Genomic DNA, 16324 nt, shown 5'->3' on the forward strand with positions numbered 1-16324 from the left:
CTCTTTCCTTTTAAAGGCATATTTTTGCACATTTCACTTCTGCTCACACTTCATTATCCAGAAGCCACCAGAAGACTGGGAGATAGTGTAGCTTGGTGGCCTGTAGTCTGTGCTGTATAAGAAGCTGAGGTCAAGTACTGGAGACAACGAATGGGCTCTGCCATATTCTGAGCTTAGTGAAATGGAGGTTGTTGAATTTAGACTAACATAGCTGACTGTTCAATTCTGATCTTTGTAGTAAGCCATTCTTCTACTTGTTTATATTAAAATTGTAATTCAGGGAGTTCCCTGGTGCTAGGTCTAGTGGTTAGGATTTGGTGATTTCATTGCTGTGGTCTGGGTTCAATCCCTGGTTGAGGAACTGAGATCCCGCAAAAATAAAACCAGGTAAAAAGTGATTTTCCCTATACAGACCTAAGAGAATATGGAAGGTTAATGCCTTAATGTTCCTTTATTCACTGGAATTCAATAAAATCTTCACATCCTTTCTCCATTCTGGCCAGTGAAATCAAGGTCTTAACAGGCCTACTTTTGCTTCTAATGCCAACTAGTGAAATTCCAGAGCCAAGGCTGAAAAATACACATCTTTATAATGAATAACACCAAAAGATAGAGATGAAGGAGATGACCCTCTACAGCAATAGAGGAAGAAATATGGTTCTGTTTCATAAAACTAGTTCAAAGAATCTGCTTTGAAGAAGCGTTAAGTTAAAACATTCATAAAAACATCAGTCTTGGTATTTTGTGCAATAGGAAAACTTGTCTGAATATTCATAATCTAGCAACTTCTTTTCTCCTCTGTCCTTGAAAGTATATTTTGAACAAAAAGATCTTGTAAGACTCTTAAGACTTTTGAAATTGAATTGTTACTATATACTGCAAAGATGACCTTGAAAGAAAACTTGTAATTCTGATTGGTTTTCTTCCTTGATAGTTTATTGCCTTCCTTGATAGTTTATTGTTATTATTTATTTATTGGTTATTAGCATATGTAATATGCTACAATTTACATGTCTGAACTACTAAACACCTAAAGACTTGTAACTTTGCTCTGTCAAATCAGAAGGGAATCAGTGGCGCATTTTCCTTTTCCCACACGTACAATGGTGAAAAAGAAATTCCTATCACACTAGTCAATTTCTTAGTTTAACAAAGACCAAGAGCCTTATGGCTAAATTAACAAGGGAAATTGCCATTCTTTTTTTTCTGTGAAAATTTAATATCTAATATCTTTATCTTTAGGAATTCATGAAATTAAAGTTATTTAATAGCGTATCTCTTTTTCCACATAGACTGCCCTTCATCCACGTGGGTTCAGTTCCAAGACAGTTGTTACATTTTTCTTCAAGAAGCCATCAAAGTAGAAAGCATAGAGGATGTCAGAAATCAGTGTACTGACCATGGTAAGGAGCTTTTTCTATTTTGTTTTTTCACAGATCAGTAAAGAGTGTTCACTAATTTCTTTAAAAAATAGTTTTGTCGTATCTCACTTTTACCTTGGTCCTTGTAATAAATGGACAGCTTTTATTCTGTAATACACAAGACACAAACAGTGGAATTGGGGTATACCCTTGAGCTGGAAGACAGTTGTTGGACCACACTGCCCAAAGCAGAGTGACAGAACCTTAGCAAGAGCAGGGTGTATTTAATGTAAGTACTCTGTGTGAGGCACTGTTCTTAAGCACATAATATACTTTAACTGGCTTTAATTATTACAGCAAACCTATCAGGTAGTAAATTATTAGCCTCCTTTTATCAAGAGAATAAAACTAGTTCAGTTATTTGTTAAAGGTCACACAGGAGATCATTGGCACAGCCAGGATTTAAACCAGGGACTGTCTGATTTTAGGACCAGCGTTCTTAATCACTCTTATTCTGCCCTGAAAGTACTGTTTCAGGCATGCAGTGGGGGCAGAAGTTAGATTACATGGGACTGTGACGTGAGATAGTGGTAAAGAAGCAAACCGTTAAATAAAAATGAAAAAAAGGCTATGTATTTGCTACATGATATGCTCAGTATTCTCTGGGAAATATTACTTCACATTTTGAAATCTTTTAAATAAAAATGTCATTTTAAAAAAGGTGTGCTTGGGTGCTCTTTATATATTTGGCTGTTTGGCCCAAAGTGCATCCTTGTTGTTAAGCCTCTTATTGTGATACTTGTCAGCTCAAACTAAAACGATGGTGTGAGTTAGCATGTTTTTCCACTGAGATATCTATGATGGTGAGATGAGAGTCCTTGATTATTTAAAGGTACTTTTTATTACTGTGTGAGATCTAAAAATCTCTTATTTCATTAAATTTTGTCTTAAGCATATTCATAACACCAGCATTTAAAAATGTGCTTTACTGGGACTTCCCTGGATGTCCAGTGGTTAAGACTCTGCGCTCCCAATGCCGGGGGCATGGGTTCCATCCCTGATTGGGGAACTAAGATCCCGCATGCCACAGGGCACGGCCAAAAAATACATAAATAAAAAATAAAAATAAAAATGCCCTTTATCTAAAAATCAAAATTTCTGACAACCCACCAATTAACATTTTGGAAGAATGTCAAATTGCTTTAATTAAAATCATATTCACTTATTATAGAAGGAATAAATGTAAGCATAGGAGTTTTAAATCCTAAGAAGTGCCACGTACTATACTCAGTACATATTGTTTTCCTTAGGAATAAATGTAGGCATAGCCGTTTTAAACCCTATGAAGTGCCATGTAATACTCAATACATATTTTCCTTACTTGCCAAATGGTGTTGAACATTGGCTCTTTGAAAACAAGACGTTTCCAACATGCTAATATGGTTTCACTCCAAGGAAATGGAATAATAGGAATTTTGCTGGTCTTCCAAGATTTTTATTTATATATATGTGTATGTACGTATGTACGTATGGCTGTGTTGGATCTCTGTTGCTGCGCGCGGGCTCTCTCTAGTTGCGGCAAGCAGGAGCCACTCTTCATTGCGGTGGCTTCTCTTGTTGCGGAACACGGGCTCCAGGCGCACGGGCTTCAGTAGTTGTGGCGCACGGGCTCAGTAGTTGCGGCTCGCGGGCTCTAGAGCGCAGGCTCAGTAGTTGTGGTGCACGGGCTTAGTTGCTCCGCGGCATGTGGGATCTTCCTGGGCCAGGGCTTGAACCCATGTCCCCTGCATTGGCAGGTGAATTCTTAACCACTGCACCACCAGGGAAGTCCACAAGATTTTTTTTAAAGGGTGTTTCCCCAACAACTATTTTCTCTCTTTTTAAAAAACCATTTATGGGGGCTTCCCTGGTGGTGCAGTGGTTGAGAGTCCGCCTGCCGATGCAGGGGACACGGGTTCGTGCCCCGGTCCGGGAAGATCCCACATGCTGCGGAGCGGCTGGGCCCATGAGCCATGGCCGCTGAGCCTGTGCGTCCGGAGCCTGTGCCCCGCAACGGGAGAGGCCACAATAGTGAGAGGCCCGCGTACCGCCAAAAAAATAAATAAATAAAAAAAATAAAAAACCATTTATGTCAGGTATACTTGGACATAAACACAGATTTCAATAAACAAATTACATTGGAGGCTCAGAGCCAAGAAAAGACATGTTCCTGTACTCCTGTTAGCTTGTATGAACCACAAGGTCAGATTTCGTCGTCCAGCTTTAATACTTAACTTCAGCAGCTAAGCAACTGCATACTCTACAGAGGCATAGTTAATATTTGTTGACTGACTTCCTCTACAACTAAACTGTAGTTAATTGTATTTGCTAATTTTTTTTTTTTTTAGAAAAAGAAGCAAAATGAAATTGAAAACACCCAGCAACTTTAAGGCCTAATTTTTGATTATTTGAAGTCCATTAACTCTACTTGTTCAAGTAGAGTAGCCGCTTAGGAATTTTAAATCGTTGTATATAAATTTGCTTATAAAGTTTATCTTGTGTCTAAAGAAAAATGTCTTTTTTCCCAGTTAAATATTTATAAATTCAGTTTGTCTTACTGATCTGATTTTTTTTAAATTTCTCATACATTTCTGATAATCTCATCATTTATTTGATCATCCTCTACATTTGCTTCCACTCTGGAAATATCCGTCTCATTGATGAATCAGAAAATTAGCAAAAATTGGTTAATATTACCATTACTTCTTTTGGCTAGGGTAGTGTTTTGGTTTAGAACAGTAGGTGGACATGAATTCAGTGTTTGCTAAATATGGAGAAGGAAAAGCATAAGGAATACTAGGACATTTACATTTGGATTTATAAAATCTTCACAGGTATACAAAATCCTATCTTAAACCTATAATTAGGGGTATAGAAAATAGGTGACTTGTTACCTTTTGGACTGCTGAGAGCTATATTTAGAAATGTTCCCAGTGCTTTGTGGTAATTTACTTGATGTTACTTGTACTTATTTTGGGTACTGTTACTGTTCATCTAGGAAAATAATTGTGAGAGGCTAAAATTTTTCTTATTTTGCAACATTTACCTTTGATTTAGATATTTACATTATAATAGAACAAATAAATATTTCCAGTCTTTCCTTTTTGTGATCTGTGTATGAGCTATGTCACTAGCCATAAAAAGAATTAAAGACCCAAATTACATCTCAGCAGGTAGCATCACTGGTAATGCATTGTAAAAAAAAAATTCGCTTGAGCACATGTGTTCTTCAGGGATTTATGCTATCATTTGTTAAAGAAAATTAAAGTGTGTCTTTTTTCCTGACATATTAATTTAAGTTTATACAGTATTTACTTAAATTGCAATGTTAAAAATCATTCAAGTTCCATTGGCTGACACAGGTCAGAGAAGGGAATGAAAATCTCATCTCTGAACACCTAAGCCTAAATTATAACCTATTTAAATATTTCCCTTGAGGATTTTTCTAAAATGGCATTTTGGTTACACTTCACAACTAAGTACAAGTAAGTACGAGGGTAAAACAGATTAAAAGTCTGTATGACATTTAACAGGAGGTGATAGCAGCTAGAACTGGTAAGAAAACCATAATAGAATTTTTGAAAATGGAGCTATGACTGAGAGAGAGAACCTTGCTGAATTCTAACTTTGGATTAAAGTATTAAGTATTTTAGAGGCTTCCCTGGTGGCGCAGTGGTTGAGAGTCCGCCTGCTGGTGCAGGGGACGCAGGTTCGTGCCCCGGTCCGGGAGAATCCCACATGCCGCGGAGCAGCTGGGCCCGTGTGCCATGGCCGCTGGGCCTGCACGTCCGGAGCCTGTGCTCCACAACGGGAGGGGCCGCGGCAGTGAGAGGCCCGCGTACGACGGAAAAAAAAAAAAAAAAAAAGTATTAAGTATTTTAAAGGTCAGTCTTAGTTTTTCTTTTCTTTTAAAAGTTCTTAATTACACGATCAGTGCACAGTCGCTATATAGAAAAGCACATATGCAAATATTTTAAAAATAAAATTACCCTAAATTGTACCGTCCTAAGGAAATGTAATGACTATTAACATTTTGGTGAGTATCCTTCTAGACTTCCAACCCCTCAGGCAGATATATTTTAATAAATATTTGATATATATATGTATATATACATATATATGTGTATACATGTATATACTATATGTACATATATCATATTTCCATAATCTACATTTTCCCTTAAAAATATTTTTCCATGGCAGTAAATATAGAATGCATATTTCCTAATAACTGTACACTATTTCTCTACATAGATATGCCGTAATTGATTTAATCCTCTAATATTGGTTATTAAATTATTTCCAATCTTCCAGTGTTGTAAATCTGATGATCATCAGTGATTGTGCCTATTTGAGCAGAGCCAATGATTGCCTTGCATACATCTTGCCAAATTGTCTCCAAAAAGGTTTTACTAATTTTTACTCCAACTAACCACTTATGAGTTCCTATTTTTCTACACCCTAAGCCAGCACTGTTTAATTGGCACGTCTGAAACTCTTATTTTCATTCTTTTACCAGTGAAATTGCATTTTTCACACACTTCTTGTGTTACGTTTCCTTTCGTGAGGGTGAATTGTCTTTTTTTTTTTTTAATTGAAGTATAGTCGATGTACAATACTAAGTAAGTTACAAATTGAACAATATAGTGATTCACAATTTTTAAAGGTTTTACTCCATCTTTGGTTACTATATAATATTGGCTATATTCCAGTGTTGTACAGTATATCCTTGTAGCTTATTTTATGCATAATAGTACCTCTTAATCCCCACCCCTATGTTGCCCCCTTCCCCCATCCCTCTTGCCACTGGTAAGCACTAGTTTGTTTTCTATACGTGTCTACTGCCTTTTTAACAGTCTGAGACCAATTTTTTTTTTTTCTTCTATTAAGGTGTTTGCCTGTTCTTTTTTATTCATAACAGAGCTTTAGTCTGCCCAGTTTGATTTTCTTCTTTAACAGTATGCTTTGTTTGGGGGGAGATTTTAGGTCCTGTAGTTTTCTTTTCCCCTGTAGTTAAATTTATTTTTTAAGCCTCTTTTAAAAGATGTGAAAGTAATTGCCTAATACAAATTTTTCTTACCACGTCATGACCTAATGGTTCTTTCTTGTCTCCATATATCTGTTAATTACCAAAAAGTTACTGATTTTAGAGTGATGTCATAAATACAATGGCCTATTATTTGTTTCCTCTAATTTCGCAGTGTGTTCCCTGGATCAGCAGCATCAGTGTCATCTGGGAACCGGTTAGGAATGTAAATTCTCAGGCCCCATGTTACTCCAGCTAAATCAGAAGCTCTGGGTGTAGGAGCCAACGCTGTTTTAACAAGCCCTCCATGTGATTCTGGTGCACACTAAAGTTGGAGAGCCACTGATCCAAGGCAATATTCTCAAGTTTTCGGAAGTTTTTGTTAAGTCAGGATGATTTTGGAAGAATGTAATTTAATAATAGGAAAGACTTCCTCATCTCTCCATGTAGTACCTGGATTAGTTGTAGTACCCAAAGCTTCCCAGATAACTTTAAAAATGTTTAGGATCAATTTTCCTTGGAAAATTTTGAAAATTTTAACTTCTAAAATTACTGAGACTGGAAAGTCATGTTTCTTAGAAACATTTTGATGTTTATTTCTCATTTAGCTGAGTACAGCTGAAAGGATGTATTTTTCCCAGGGGTTAGATGTACCTTCCCCACCAGATTTCTGGTTGCTATAAGCTATGATGTCATCATTCATTCTTCACTTGCAAAAACATGCAATATCATGAGAGAAACTAACTCCATTAGCGTTTTCTCCTAAGTATTACCCAGTTAAGACAGTGGAATGATTTTTTTTAATTTGCAAGAGAATCGTTGTTGGGTTAAGAAATAAGATTAAATATATCTGGGAAAAGTGAAGTTATTGCTAATATTTTATAGGCTGCTATGAAGCTTATAGATTGAAAGGCTAAAAAATGTGAGACATAAAATATATGTGGCTGCTGCTCTTTACTCAAACCAGGTGAGACAGTACCAGGAAATATCAGCTATCCAATGAGAACAAGGACCAAGGACCTCCTTTATCACTTTCCCTAACCAGGACTTCCCCAAGGGCGACCACAGAGGAAAATACGGGAAGGCATAGGCTTCAGGCAGCAGGCACATGGTGGCCAGTTAAGTGAGGCAGGTCAGAGACCGCTTGTTACTTGAACTTCACTAGGTCTTGGGACTGTTCTGGCAAGTTGCCCTGGTAGTTTTCAGCTCTCCTCAGTGTGGTCAGAGCTACTCCTCCCTATAATTATGAACTGAGGGCAGGAGGGGCCATGATTGCTAGAGGAAGGGGTAGTGAAAAGTTGAGATGCAGGAAGTGTGTTCTGCTGCTCCAGCCTTCCCATGATGTTTTCTTTCTGTGTTCTTTACGAGATTACTAACCCTAAGTGAATGAAATAAAAAGTATGATTCTGTTCAGTTTATCACATTATCATTTTACTTTTCTCATGAGTATATTGTCTCTTCAGAAATGTGCATGACATTTTCAAGCTTAATTTTTTAAAAGTATGTAAAATATAATGTATTATAATAATGTATAATTTGTATATACTTCATGTGATTTTCACTGATTTTGGGAACATGCTGATTTCTTCTCCCTAAAATAATTTCAGGAGCAGACATGATAAGCATACATAATGAAGAAGAAAATGCTTTTATACTGGATACTTTGCAAAAGCAATGGAAAGGCCCAGATGATATCCTATTAGGCATGTTTTTTGACACAGATGGTAAGTGATATTTATACTTAAATTGTTTCTTACATTTTTTTCTTAATGTTAGTAAAACTGATAACTTTTAGATTCTTCAGTTCTGTAGTTCGCTATTTCCTGTGGTTTCCAGGTATTGTATTTTCAGTATGTACCCATGTACCACAGCTTTCCCCTGAGCAGCTCAATGTGTGTCACATATGAAAGTTAAAGTTGATTCTTTCATCTGGATTAAAATATGGTTCTACGTGAGCCATGGCCGCTGAGCCTGCGCGTCCGGAGCCTGCGCTCCGCAATGGGAGAGGCCACAACAGTGAGAGGCCCGCGGGCCGCTAAAAAAAAAAAAAAAAAAAAATGGTTCTAGACTCAGTATTTCTATAGTATGGTAGGGTAATAAAAATTGGTACTAGTGTCAACAATAGGATAAAGATAGACAACTGTCAGGGTAATACTATGTAAATGTATTTATTGTCACTGTTGAAAATAGAAAGTACATAATCATTTTCAAAATGAAATGATATTACTAAGGTTACCATTAACATTTTTTTTTTTTTTTTTTTTTTTTTGCGGTCCGCGGGCCTCTCACTGTTGTGGCCTCTCCTGTTGCGGAGCACAGGCTCCGGACGCGCTCCGGACGCCCAGGCCCAGCTGCCATGGCTCACGGGCCCAGCCGCTCCACGGCACGCGGGATCCTCCCGGACCGGGGCACGAACCCGTGTCCCCCGCACCGGCAGGCGGACTCCCAACCACTGCGCCACCGGGGAAGCCCCCTACCATTAACATTTTAACTATTTTCTTGACTATTTCTTCATGAAAATTATATATATTTTTAAATCACAAATGGGATCTTCTTCAGAAGATCTTCTTCAGAACCTTTTGAACCAGGATATATTCCTCCTTCTAATTTAAATCCTACAATCAGAAGTTCAGACCAGACATATCTTAGTAACTTCCCACCTTTAAAACTAGACCCAGGAAATCCCCAGTGGTCCAGTGGTTAGGCCTCCATGCTTTCACTGCTGAGGGCCCGGGTTCGATCCCTGGTTAGGGAACTAAGATCCCACAAGCCATGAGGCGTGGCCAAAAAGTTTAAAAAAAATAAAGCTAGACTCTTTCTTTGACTTTCTTTTAACACATTTTACACTGTCATAATGTTAAAATTTTTCCTTAACTGACAGATGCCAGTTTCAAGTGGTTTGACAAGTCAAATATGACATTTGTTAAGTGGTCAGACCAAGAAGATGGCGAGGATCTAGTTGACACCTGTGCCTTTTTGCACACCAAGACAGGTGATTGGAAAAAAGGAAATTGTGAAGTTTCTTCTGTGGAAGGAACCCTTTGTAAAGCAGCTAGTAAGTATAATTGAAGGCCTTTTTCCATTCTAAGAGAGGTGGGGAAAACAGGGCTGGTTTTAAAATAATTTTCTTTGTGATATGTGCCTCAATATAAAGAGGAAGTAAGACTTCAGAAGATATTGGGTTGGTTTTTGCTCCCAAGACTCTTGGAAGTCAAATATGTAATCCTATTACATTTCAGAGGTAGGGCCAGATCATGTGAACCAGGCATACTTTTATTCTATCTGCCTATTCTTAGAGCTTCTAAGAAGTCAAAAATTTCTTATGTTGTTCAAAGGAATTATAATAGCCTCTTGGTGATTTGATTAAACAGTGGAAGTGGTGAAAAATAATCATGGCTGATTCCAGACTTCTAACGTTATCGTACAAAGAATTTGATTCAGTACAAGGACATCTTTGATTAGGCCAAGAAAAACTGCATCACAGTTTATAATTTACTCTGGATTAAAGTATAAGTTTTCTTCTCACACATCACAGTGCTTTCTAATGAACAAAATTATCCTGTCCCCAAATATTTTCATATTATTGTTAAACATTAGACAGTTCTTTTATGTTTTAGAAAGAATTGTTTTATTTAAATTTCAAAATACGATTTTGGGTTGCTTGAAACAAGACAGAAACAGCCATTTCCCGCATTGCATCCTTAATATTCCCCCCTTCTACTCCAACTGCAAACCAAAACTATACATCTGCCTCCGATTATTTCCTTTCTTTACATCTGGAACTACATACAATTTTGTTTTTTTTTAAACTCGCCTCAGCAGGGTTTTTGACTAATCAGTCACACTTTTATGGTAGTAGCATTTGACTTCCAATATTTGTTGGATTTTAGAAAGTTGGTTCTTTTCATATACTATGCCTCAGGGCACCATTATATAAGCCAAATTTTTAATTAAACTGTAACTTCAAAACATCAGAAATAGTGAGCAAGTCTGTACTACCAAGGTAAGGTCACAATTGTATACTTTTACTGTTTCTACAGACTTTCCAACCCAAATCCTCTTATTTCCCTCACTTCATCACACTGTCTTTTTCTTGAGTTCCCTTATTCTTTTTCCACCAACTGAGCTAATGAGTTTTTAACTCTCTGCATCCTTTTTTAAAAAAACTGAGTTCAAAACAGATAATACAGACACATGACCAAGCAACAGAAATATGGGTAATACTGAGCTATTAAAGGGTTCGTTTTAAACTACTTTGAAAGTGTTTAGAAGCATTCTTAGAATAAGGCATACTTAAATTAATTATGATTTTCTTTTGTATTCTAGTCCCATATGAAAAGAAATATTTATCAGGTAAGTATGGTCTTTTGTTAAATTTTTCTCACAAGAAAGAATATATTAAGATTCTAGCATATTAAAGTAGTACTGAGGACCTCTTTAATTATATGACAGTGTAAAGTAGAACAACTTTTGTAAGAATACAGAAAGACTTGACATTTTAAATATATCTGCAAGTTATGTATGAAATGAACATTTTTTTAAAACACCAAATTCTATCTCCTCATTGCTCCATTATCTGTTTTTGTGGGAAATGACTTCATCTTTTGTTAAAAATTTTTTTTCTTATAGTTGTAATTACAGTTCATGAAGAATCTGTCTTAGGACTTACTAAATGTATTTTTGGGGAAAGAAACAGGTAATATATTTACGTGGTTCCAAAAGCAAAACTGTACAAGGCAAACACTGAAAAATCTGTCTCCTCCCACTGTGCCTCCTTCCATCCTATTCTACCTGAACCCTTATTGGGCACTAATTCAGTTTCTTCTTTAAATGTCTAGTGTTTCTTTTGCCAACATAAACAAATTAAGAGATATGACTTACTTTTTAATTCACTAGTCTAAATATCTCTCCATATCATTACCTATAGATAAATCTTCACTCTTTTTTACAACTGTACACTCATCCATTGTATGGATACATTCGATTATTTACCAACTCCAGACCCCGACTGGGTTGTTTCCAAACATTTGCTATTATTACAGTGCTGCAAGGAATGAATCACCTTGCACAAAAACATGTTTATCTTAGATTAGATTCCCTGAAATATAACTGCTGTATTGAACATGAATATATAACTTTGATCAATACTGATAGTTTCAGAGAAATTGTACCATTTTGCATCCCCAAAAATAATGTATGAATGCCTGTTATGAAAGTTTTGCAAATTGTGTAGCAGTTTTTAACCTCCATATTTTTGATGTGTCATTAACTGAGGATAAAATGCACAATCTTAAATGTATACCTTGATGGTTGCTTATGTATATACCACTCAAATCGATAGAACATTTCCATCACACCACAAAATTCCCGCATGCCCCTCCCAATAAATGCCCACACTACCAGCATCCACCCCACAGGCAACCACTATCGATTTCTATCATCATAGGTTAGTTGTTTGTTCTTGAACTTCACATAAATGTAACTTTTTCAGTCAGAATTTTTTTGATTCATCAGTGCTGCACATATATATTGTACTTTTTTTTTTATTGCTGCATACTACTTTATAAACACACCATAATCTGTCCATTCTCCTGTCTATGGATATTTGATCATTATTAGTCTGGCATGAATGTGATCGCACTATGAACATTCTCATACTTTTTTTTTTGGACCTTTGTTCTTATTTTCCTTGAGAGTGAAACAGCCATAGGGTAGCTAATGTTTAGCATTATTAGAAATAAATAATTTTTCAAAGTGGCTGAACCATGTTAAAATTCCTGCTGACAAGTTCCATTTGCTCTACGTCCATCCGATGATGGTCTTGTCAGATTTTAGCCATTCAGATGGGTATGTAGAGTGATCTTATTATTATTTTTTTTGTGGTACGCGGGCCTCTCACTATTGTGGCCTCTCCCGTTGCGGAGCACAGGCTCTGGACGCGCAGGCTCAGCGGCCATGGCTCACGGGCCCAGCCGCTCCGCGGCATGTGGGATCTTCCCGGACCGGGGCACGAACCCGTGTCCCCTGCATCGGCAGGCGGACTCTCAACCACGGCGCCACCAGGGAAGTCCGAGTGATCTTAATTTCCCTGATGAAAAATGATGTTGAGCACCTTCACACATTTATTAGCCATTTGGATATCTTCTTTTATAAAATGCCTATTCTTTTGCCCTTATTTTTTCCTTAATATCATGATTACTCAGTTTGGAGCTTGCTATGACAGAAGAGGAGGAAAGGAGTGTTTATGGGTTCACTGGGTTCATGTATATATAGGAGAGTTAAATCCTCACTCTTCTATAAGATGAATATAACATCTAAAAAAAAAGCAAAGCACCACCTCACACTCATTAAGTTGGCTATCTATCAAAAAGAAAAAAGAAAGGGAAGAAAGGGAGAAAGAAAGGGAGAGAGAGAAAGAGAAAAAAAGAGAAAGGGAGGGAGGGAGGAATGAAAGAAAAAGAAAACAGAGGGACTTCCCGGTGGTCCAATGGTTAAAACTCTGTGCTTCCACTGCAGGGGGCACGGGTTTGATCCCTGGTTGGGGAACTAAGATCCCACATGCTGCACGGTGCAGCCAAAACCAAACCAAACCAAACCAAACCAAACCAAAAAAAAAGAAAACAGAAAATAACGAGTGTTGACAAGAATGTGGAGACCGTGGAACCTCTGCACTACTGATGGGAATGCAAAATGGTGCATCTGCTGTGGAAACAGTACAGGAGCTTCCCCAAAAATTTAGCATAGAATTACCATATGATCCAGTATATACCCAAAAGATGTGAAAACAGGGACTTGAACAGAATTTAAACAACCATGTTTATAGCAGTATTATTCTCAGCAGCCAGAAAGGTGGAATCAAATCAAGTGTCCATCTACAGATGAATGGGTAAGTAAAACATGGTATATACATACTATGAATATTATTCAGCCTTAAAAAGGCAATTCTGACACATGCTACAACATGCATGAACCTGGAGGACACTAGGCTAAGTGAAATAAGCCAGTCACAAAAGGACAAATACTGTATGGCTCTAATTATTTGAGGTACCTGGAGTAGTCAGCCTCGGAGACAGAAGGTAGAATGGTGGTTGCCAGGGGCTGGGGAGGGGGGGCGGTGATGGGGACTTAATGTTTAGTAATAGTTTTCAGGTTTGCAAGATGAAAGTTCTATAGTTGAATGGTTGTGACACAGCACAACAATGTAAATGTACTTAATGCTACTGAACTGCACACTTTAAAATGGTTAAGATGGTAAATTTTGTTATGCATATTTTACAATTAAAAAAATTTTCATCAGAGAACAGTATAAGCATGCATGGAGGCAAATAACAGAAGTAACAAGAGTGGCTGCTTTGAGGAATGGTAATTAAGGATGAGTAGTAGGGCAGGAGGAACACAGTATTTTCATTACATACCCTGTAGAACTATGAATTTTAAGCTATGCACATGTATACTTTGGATAACATAAAATGATATATGCAAATAGAAATATACGGTGAAACCTTCAGTGTGGATAATTTCCATTTTAGGATCTTAAAGTAGACTGGAGACCTGCAAAGTTTATCTCAAATTTTGAAGTATGGCAATTATTCAAGCTAAGAAATATAAATCTTGATAGGAATAAATGTGTGTAACTATTTTTCTAACCAATGTGAGAAATTCTCAAAATAGTGAAATATTATGTGATGAAACTATATTTGTGCTCCCCAAAAAGCAATACTATCAACTTGTGTATCCTGATTTCCCATATTTTCTTTTGTCTTTTCCTTTTCAGATAACCACATTTTAATATCAGCTTTGGTGATTGCTAGCACAGTAATTTTGACAGTTTTGGGAGCAGTCGTTTGGTTCCTGTACAAAAGAAGTTTGGATTCTGGTTTCACCACAGTTTTTTCAGCTGCACCCCAATCACCTTATAATGATGACTGTGTTTTAGTCGTTGCAGAGGAAAACGAATATGATATTCAATTCGACTAAGGTTCTGGAAATCTCAGATTAAGACATCAAATACCTTGACAATGATTCCAATGCAAGATTTTAATATAAAACCTAACAATGAAAATCATGGTTTTTATGATGTATTACCTAATTCCAGTAACGTTCACTACTCTCATGTAATCACCGACTGTGACAAAAAATAATCTTTAGGATTATAAGAACAAAGTTTTTAAAAAAGGAATAATCTTAGATATAATTTAATGGTTTTAACCACCTCCCCAAATGCACCTTTCATTTGAATGAAGGAAAGCTTAAAGCTCAAGTATTAATAGTAAATCAGGTTTAAAAAAAACCCAAAAAACCCAGTCTACTTGTTTTACCTCCTCCATCTTACCTCCCAGAGTTGAACCACCTTGGTTTATAGTTGAATTTAAAAAAAAAAGAAAACTTTGGCTTATCACTATAATTTTAGCAATCACTAGGCCTTTAGTAATTTCTATGGTCTTGCTCCTTTATCAATAAGATATGGAGAACAAACCTGATCTTAATATAGATTCTCTACATTTAGATATCACTTATGCTGGTTACTCTGATAATTCCTCTAATATTTCCATCTTCATGATTTACATGTAGAAAATTTTACAGATTTTTAACACCCCATATGCCATGTAATTATACAGTTTCAGTACTTTTAGAACACTGTTTTGGACCACAAACAAACAGTATTTAGCACTGATCATAAATGGTCAGAATTTCAGTAAGATTTTGTGAAACAAAAAAAAATTACAGCCATACCAGGAAGGTGTGGAGGAGGCTGGCATTGCGGGTAACTCTTGGGTCATAGTGTCCTTCAAGGATTTTTCTACCTCCATATCTGTTCCTATATATCTATCTCATGCTCCCCAAGCCTTGATGAAGTTTATCATTCAATGACATGAAACCTGTGTAAGCAATAACTGCAGAGAAAAACTAACTATCATGTTCAAAGTTTTCAGTATGTGTATTTTAAGACAATGGTGAAATAATCATTTGGCGGGTAAAAAATGAAAATGGAAGAAAGCTGAAACAATGATTTCTTTAGCAACTTAAAAACACAGTATTAGAAAAGATAATATATGTACTTCACATAAAATTGTATTTACTTTATGTAGAAACTTGAAAGTGCGAGGAAAGTAATCTCTCTCCCTAATGCATATCCCATCTATCATCTTATGGGAATACTTTTCATATGGATAGAGACACTATCTCTCAAGGTTGACCAGTGGCAACGAAGTCCTAGCTTGCGCCATCTGTTTCCACTGGCCACCATGAATCAGAAACATCCCTTGTCACAATTAATGGCAGATTTCTTAATAAGACATGAATAACTGCAAAGTGAATAATGTGACTATGTGATACTAAAAAACAAATTTTATACTAGGTGTTATTACAAAACAATTATGCTCTGTAAAAGCTTTGAGATTTTGTGTATTGATTGAGATGTCTATTTTATTACTGATAGAGTATTAATAGTGCTGCTAATCGTGAACATTAGACTAGAATTCCTTACTGCTTTTGCTACTCAAATTCTACCACTCCTTTAAGAACTGAGGCCAGCCATCTGTTCCTTAAAGCTTTGCAACTATCAATCACAGATCTTTACAGTATCTAATACAGTAGCCACTAGCCACATGTGTCTATTTAAATAAAGTTCATTTCCTCAACTGCACTAGCCATATTTCAAATGCTCAGATCACATGCAGTTAGGAGCTACCACGATGGGCAATGCAAATTGTAGAACATTTCCATTATCATAGAAAGTTTCAGTGGACAATGCTGCTCTAGAGTCTCCCCTTCCACTTCTACATAACTAATTTTCTTCAGTTCATTTCAATAACTTCTACCTAATAATGACAGCTCTACCAAAATGGCTGTTTTAACTGATTTAATTTTCCATGTTTGATTTTATTTTCAAACAAGT

The 16324-nt window shown here is 36.6% G+C and overlaps 1 protein-coding gene across 3 annotated transcripts in view; it reads left to right on the forward strand.

Annotated features, from left to right (window-relative positions):
• Nucleotides 1-14596, forward strand: part of LOC103082940 (CD302 antigen) — a 128993-nt gene extending 114397 nt beyond the window's left edge. For all 3 annotated transcript variants that reach the window (XM_007454979.1, XM_007454980.1, XM_007454982.1), the window contains 5 exons: nucleotides 1293-1403; nucleotides 8034-8150; nucleotides 9308-9481; nucleotides 10753-10779; nucleotides 14201-14596. In XM_007454979.1, the coding sequence (XP_007455041.1) occupies nucleotides 1293-1403; nucleotides 8034-8150; nucleotides 9308-9481; nucleotides 10753-10779; nucleotides 14201-14403 (632 nt within the window). In that variant the 3' untranslated portion in view covers nucleotides 14404-14596. The remainder of the gene's footprint in view (nucleotides 1-1292; nucleotides 1404-8033; nucleotides 8151-9307; nucleotides 9482-10752; nucleotides 10780-14200) is intronic.
• The last annotated feature ends 1728 nt before the right edge of the window (nucleotides 14597-16324 follow it).

Source organism: Lipotes vexillifer, unplaced genomic scaffold (assembly GCF_000442215.2).
Source record: "Lipotes vexillifer unplaced genomic scaffold, Lipotes_vexillifer_v1.1 scaffold293, whole genome shotgun sequence".
Lineage (NCBI taxonomy): Eukaryota > Metazoa > Chordata > Mammalia > Artiodactyla > Lipotidae > Lipotes > Lipotes vexillifer.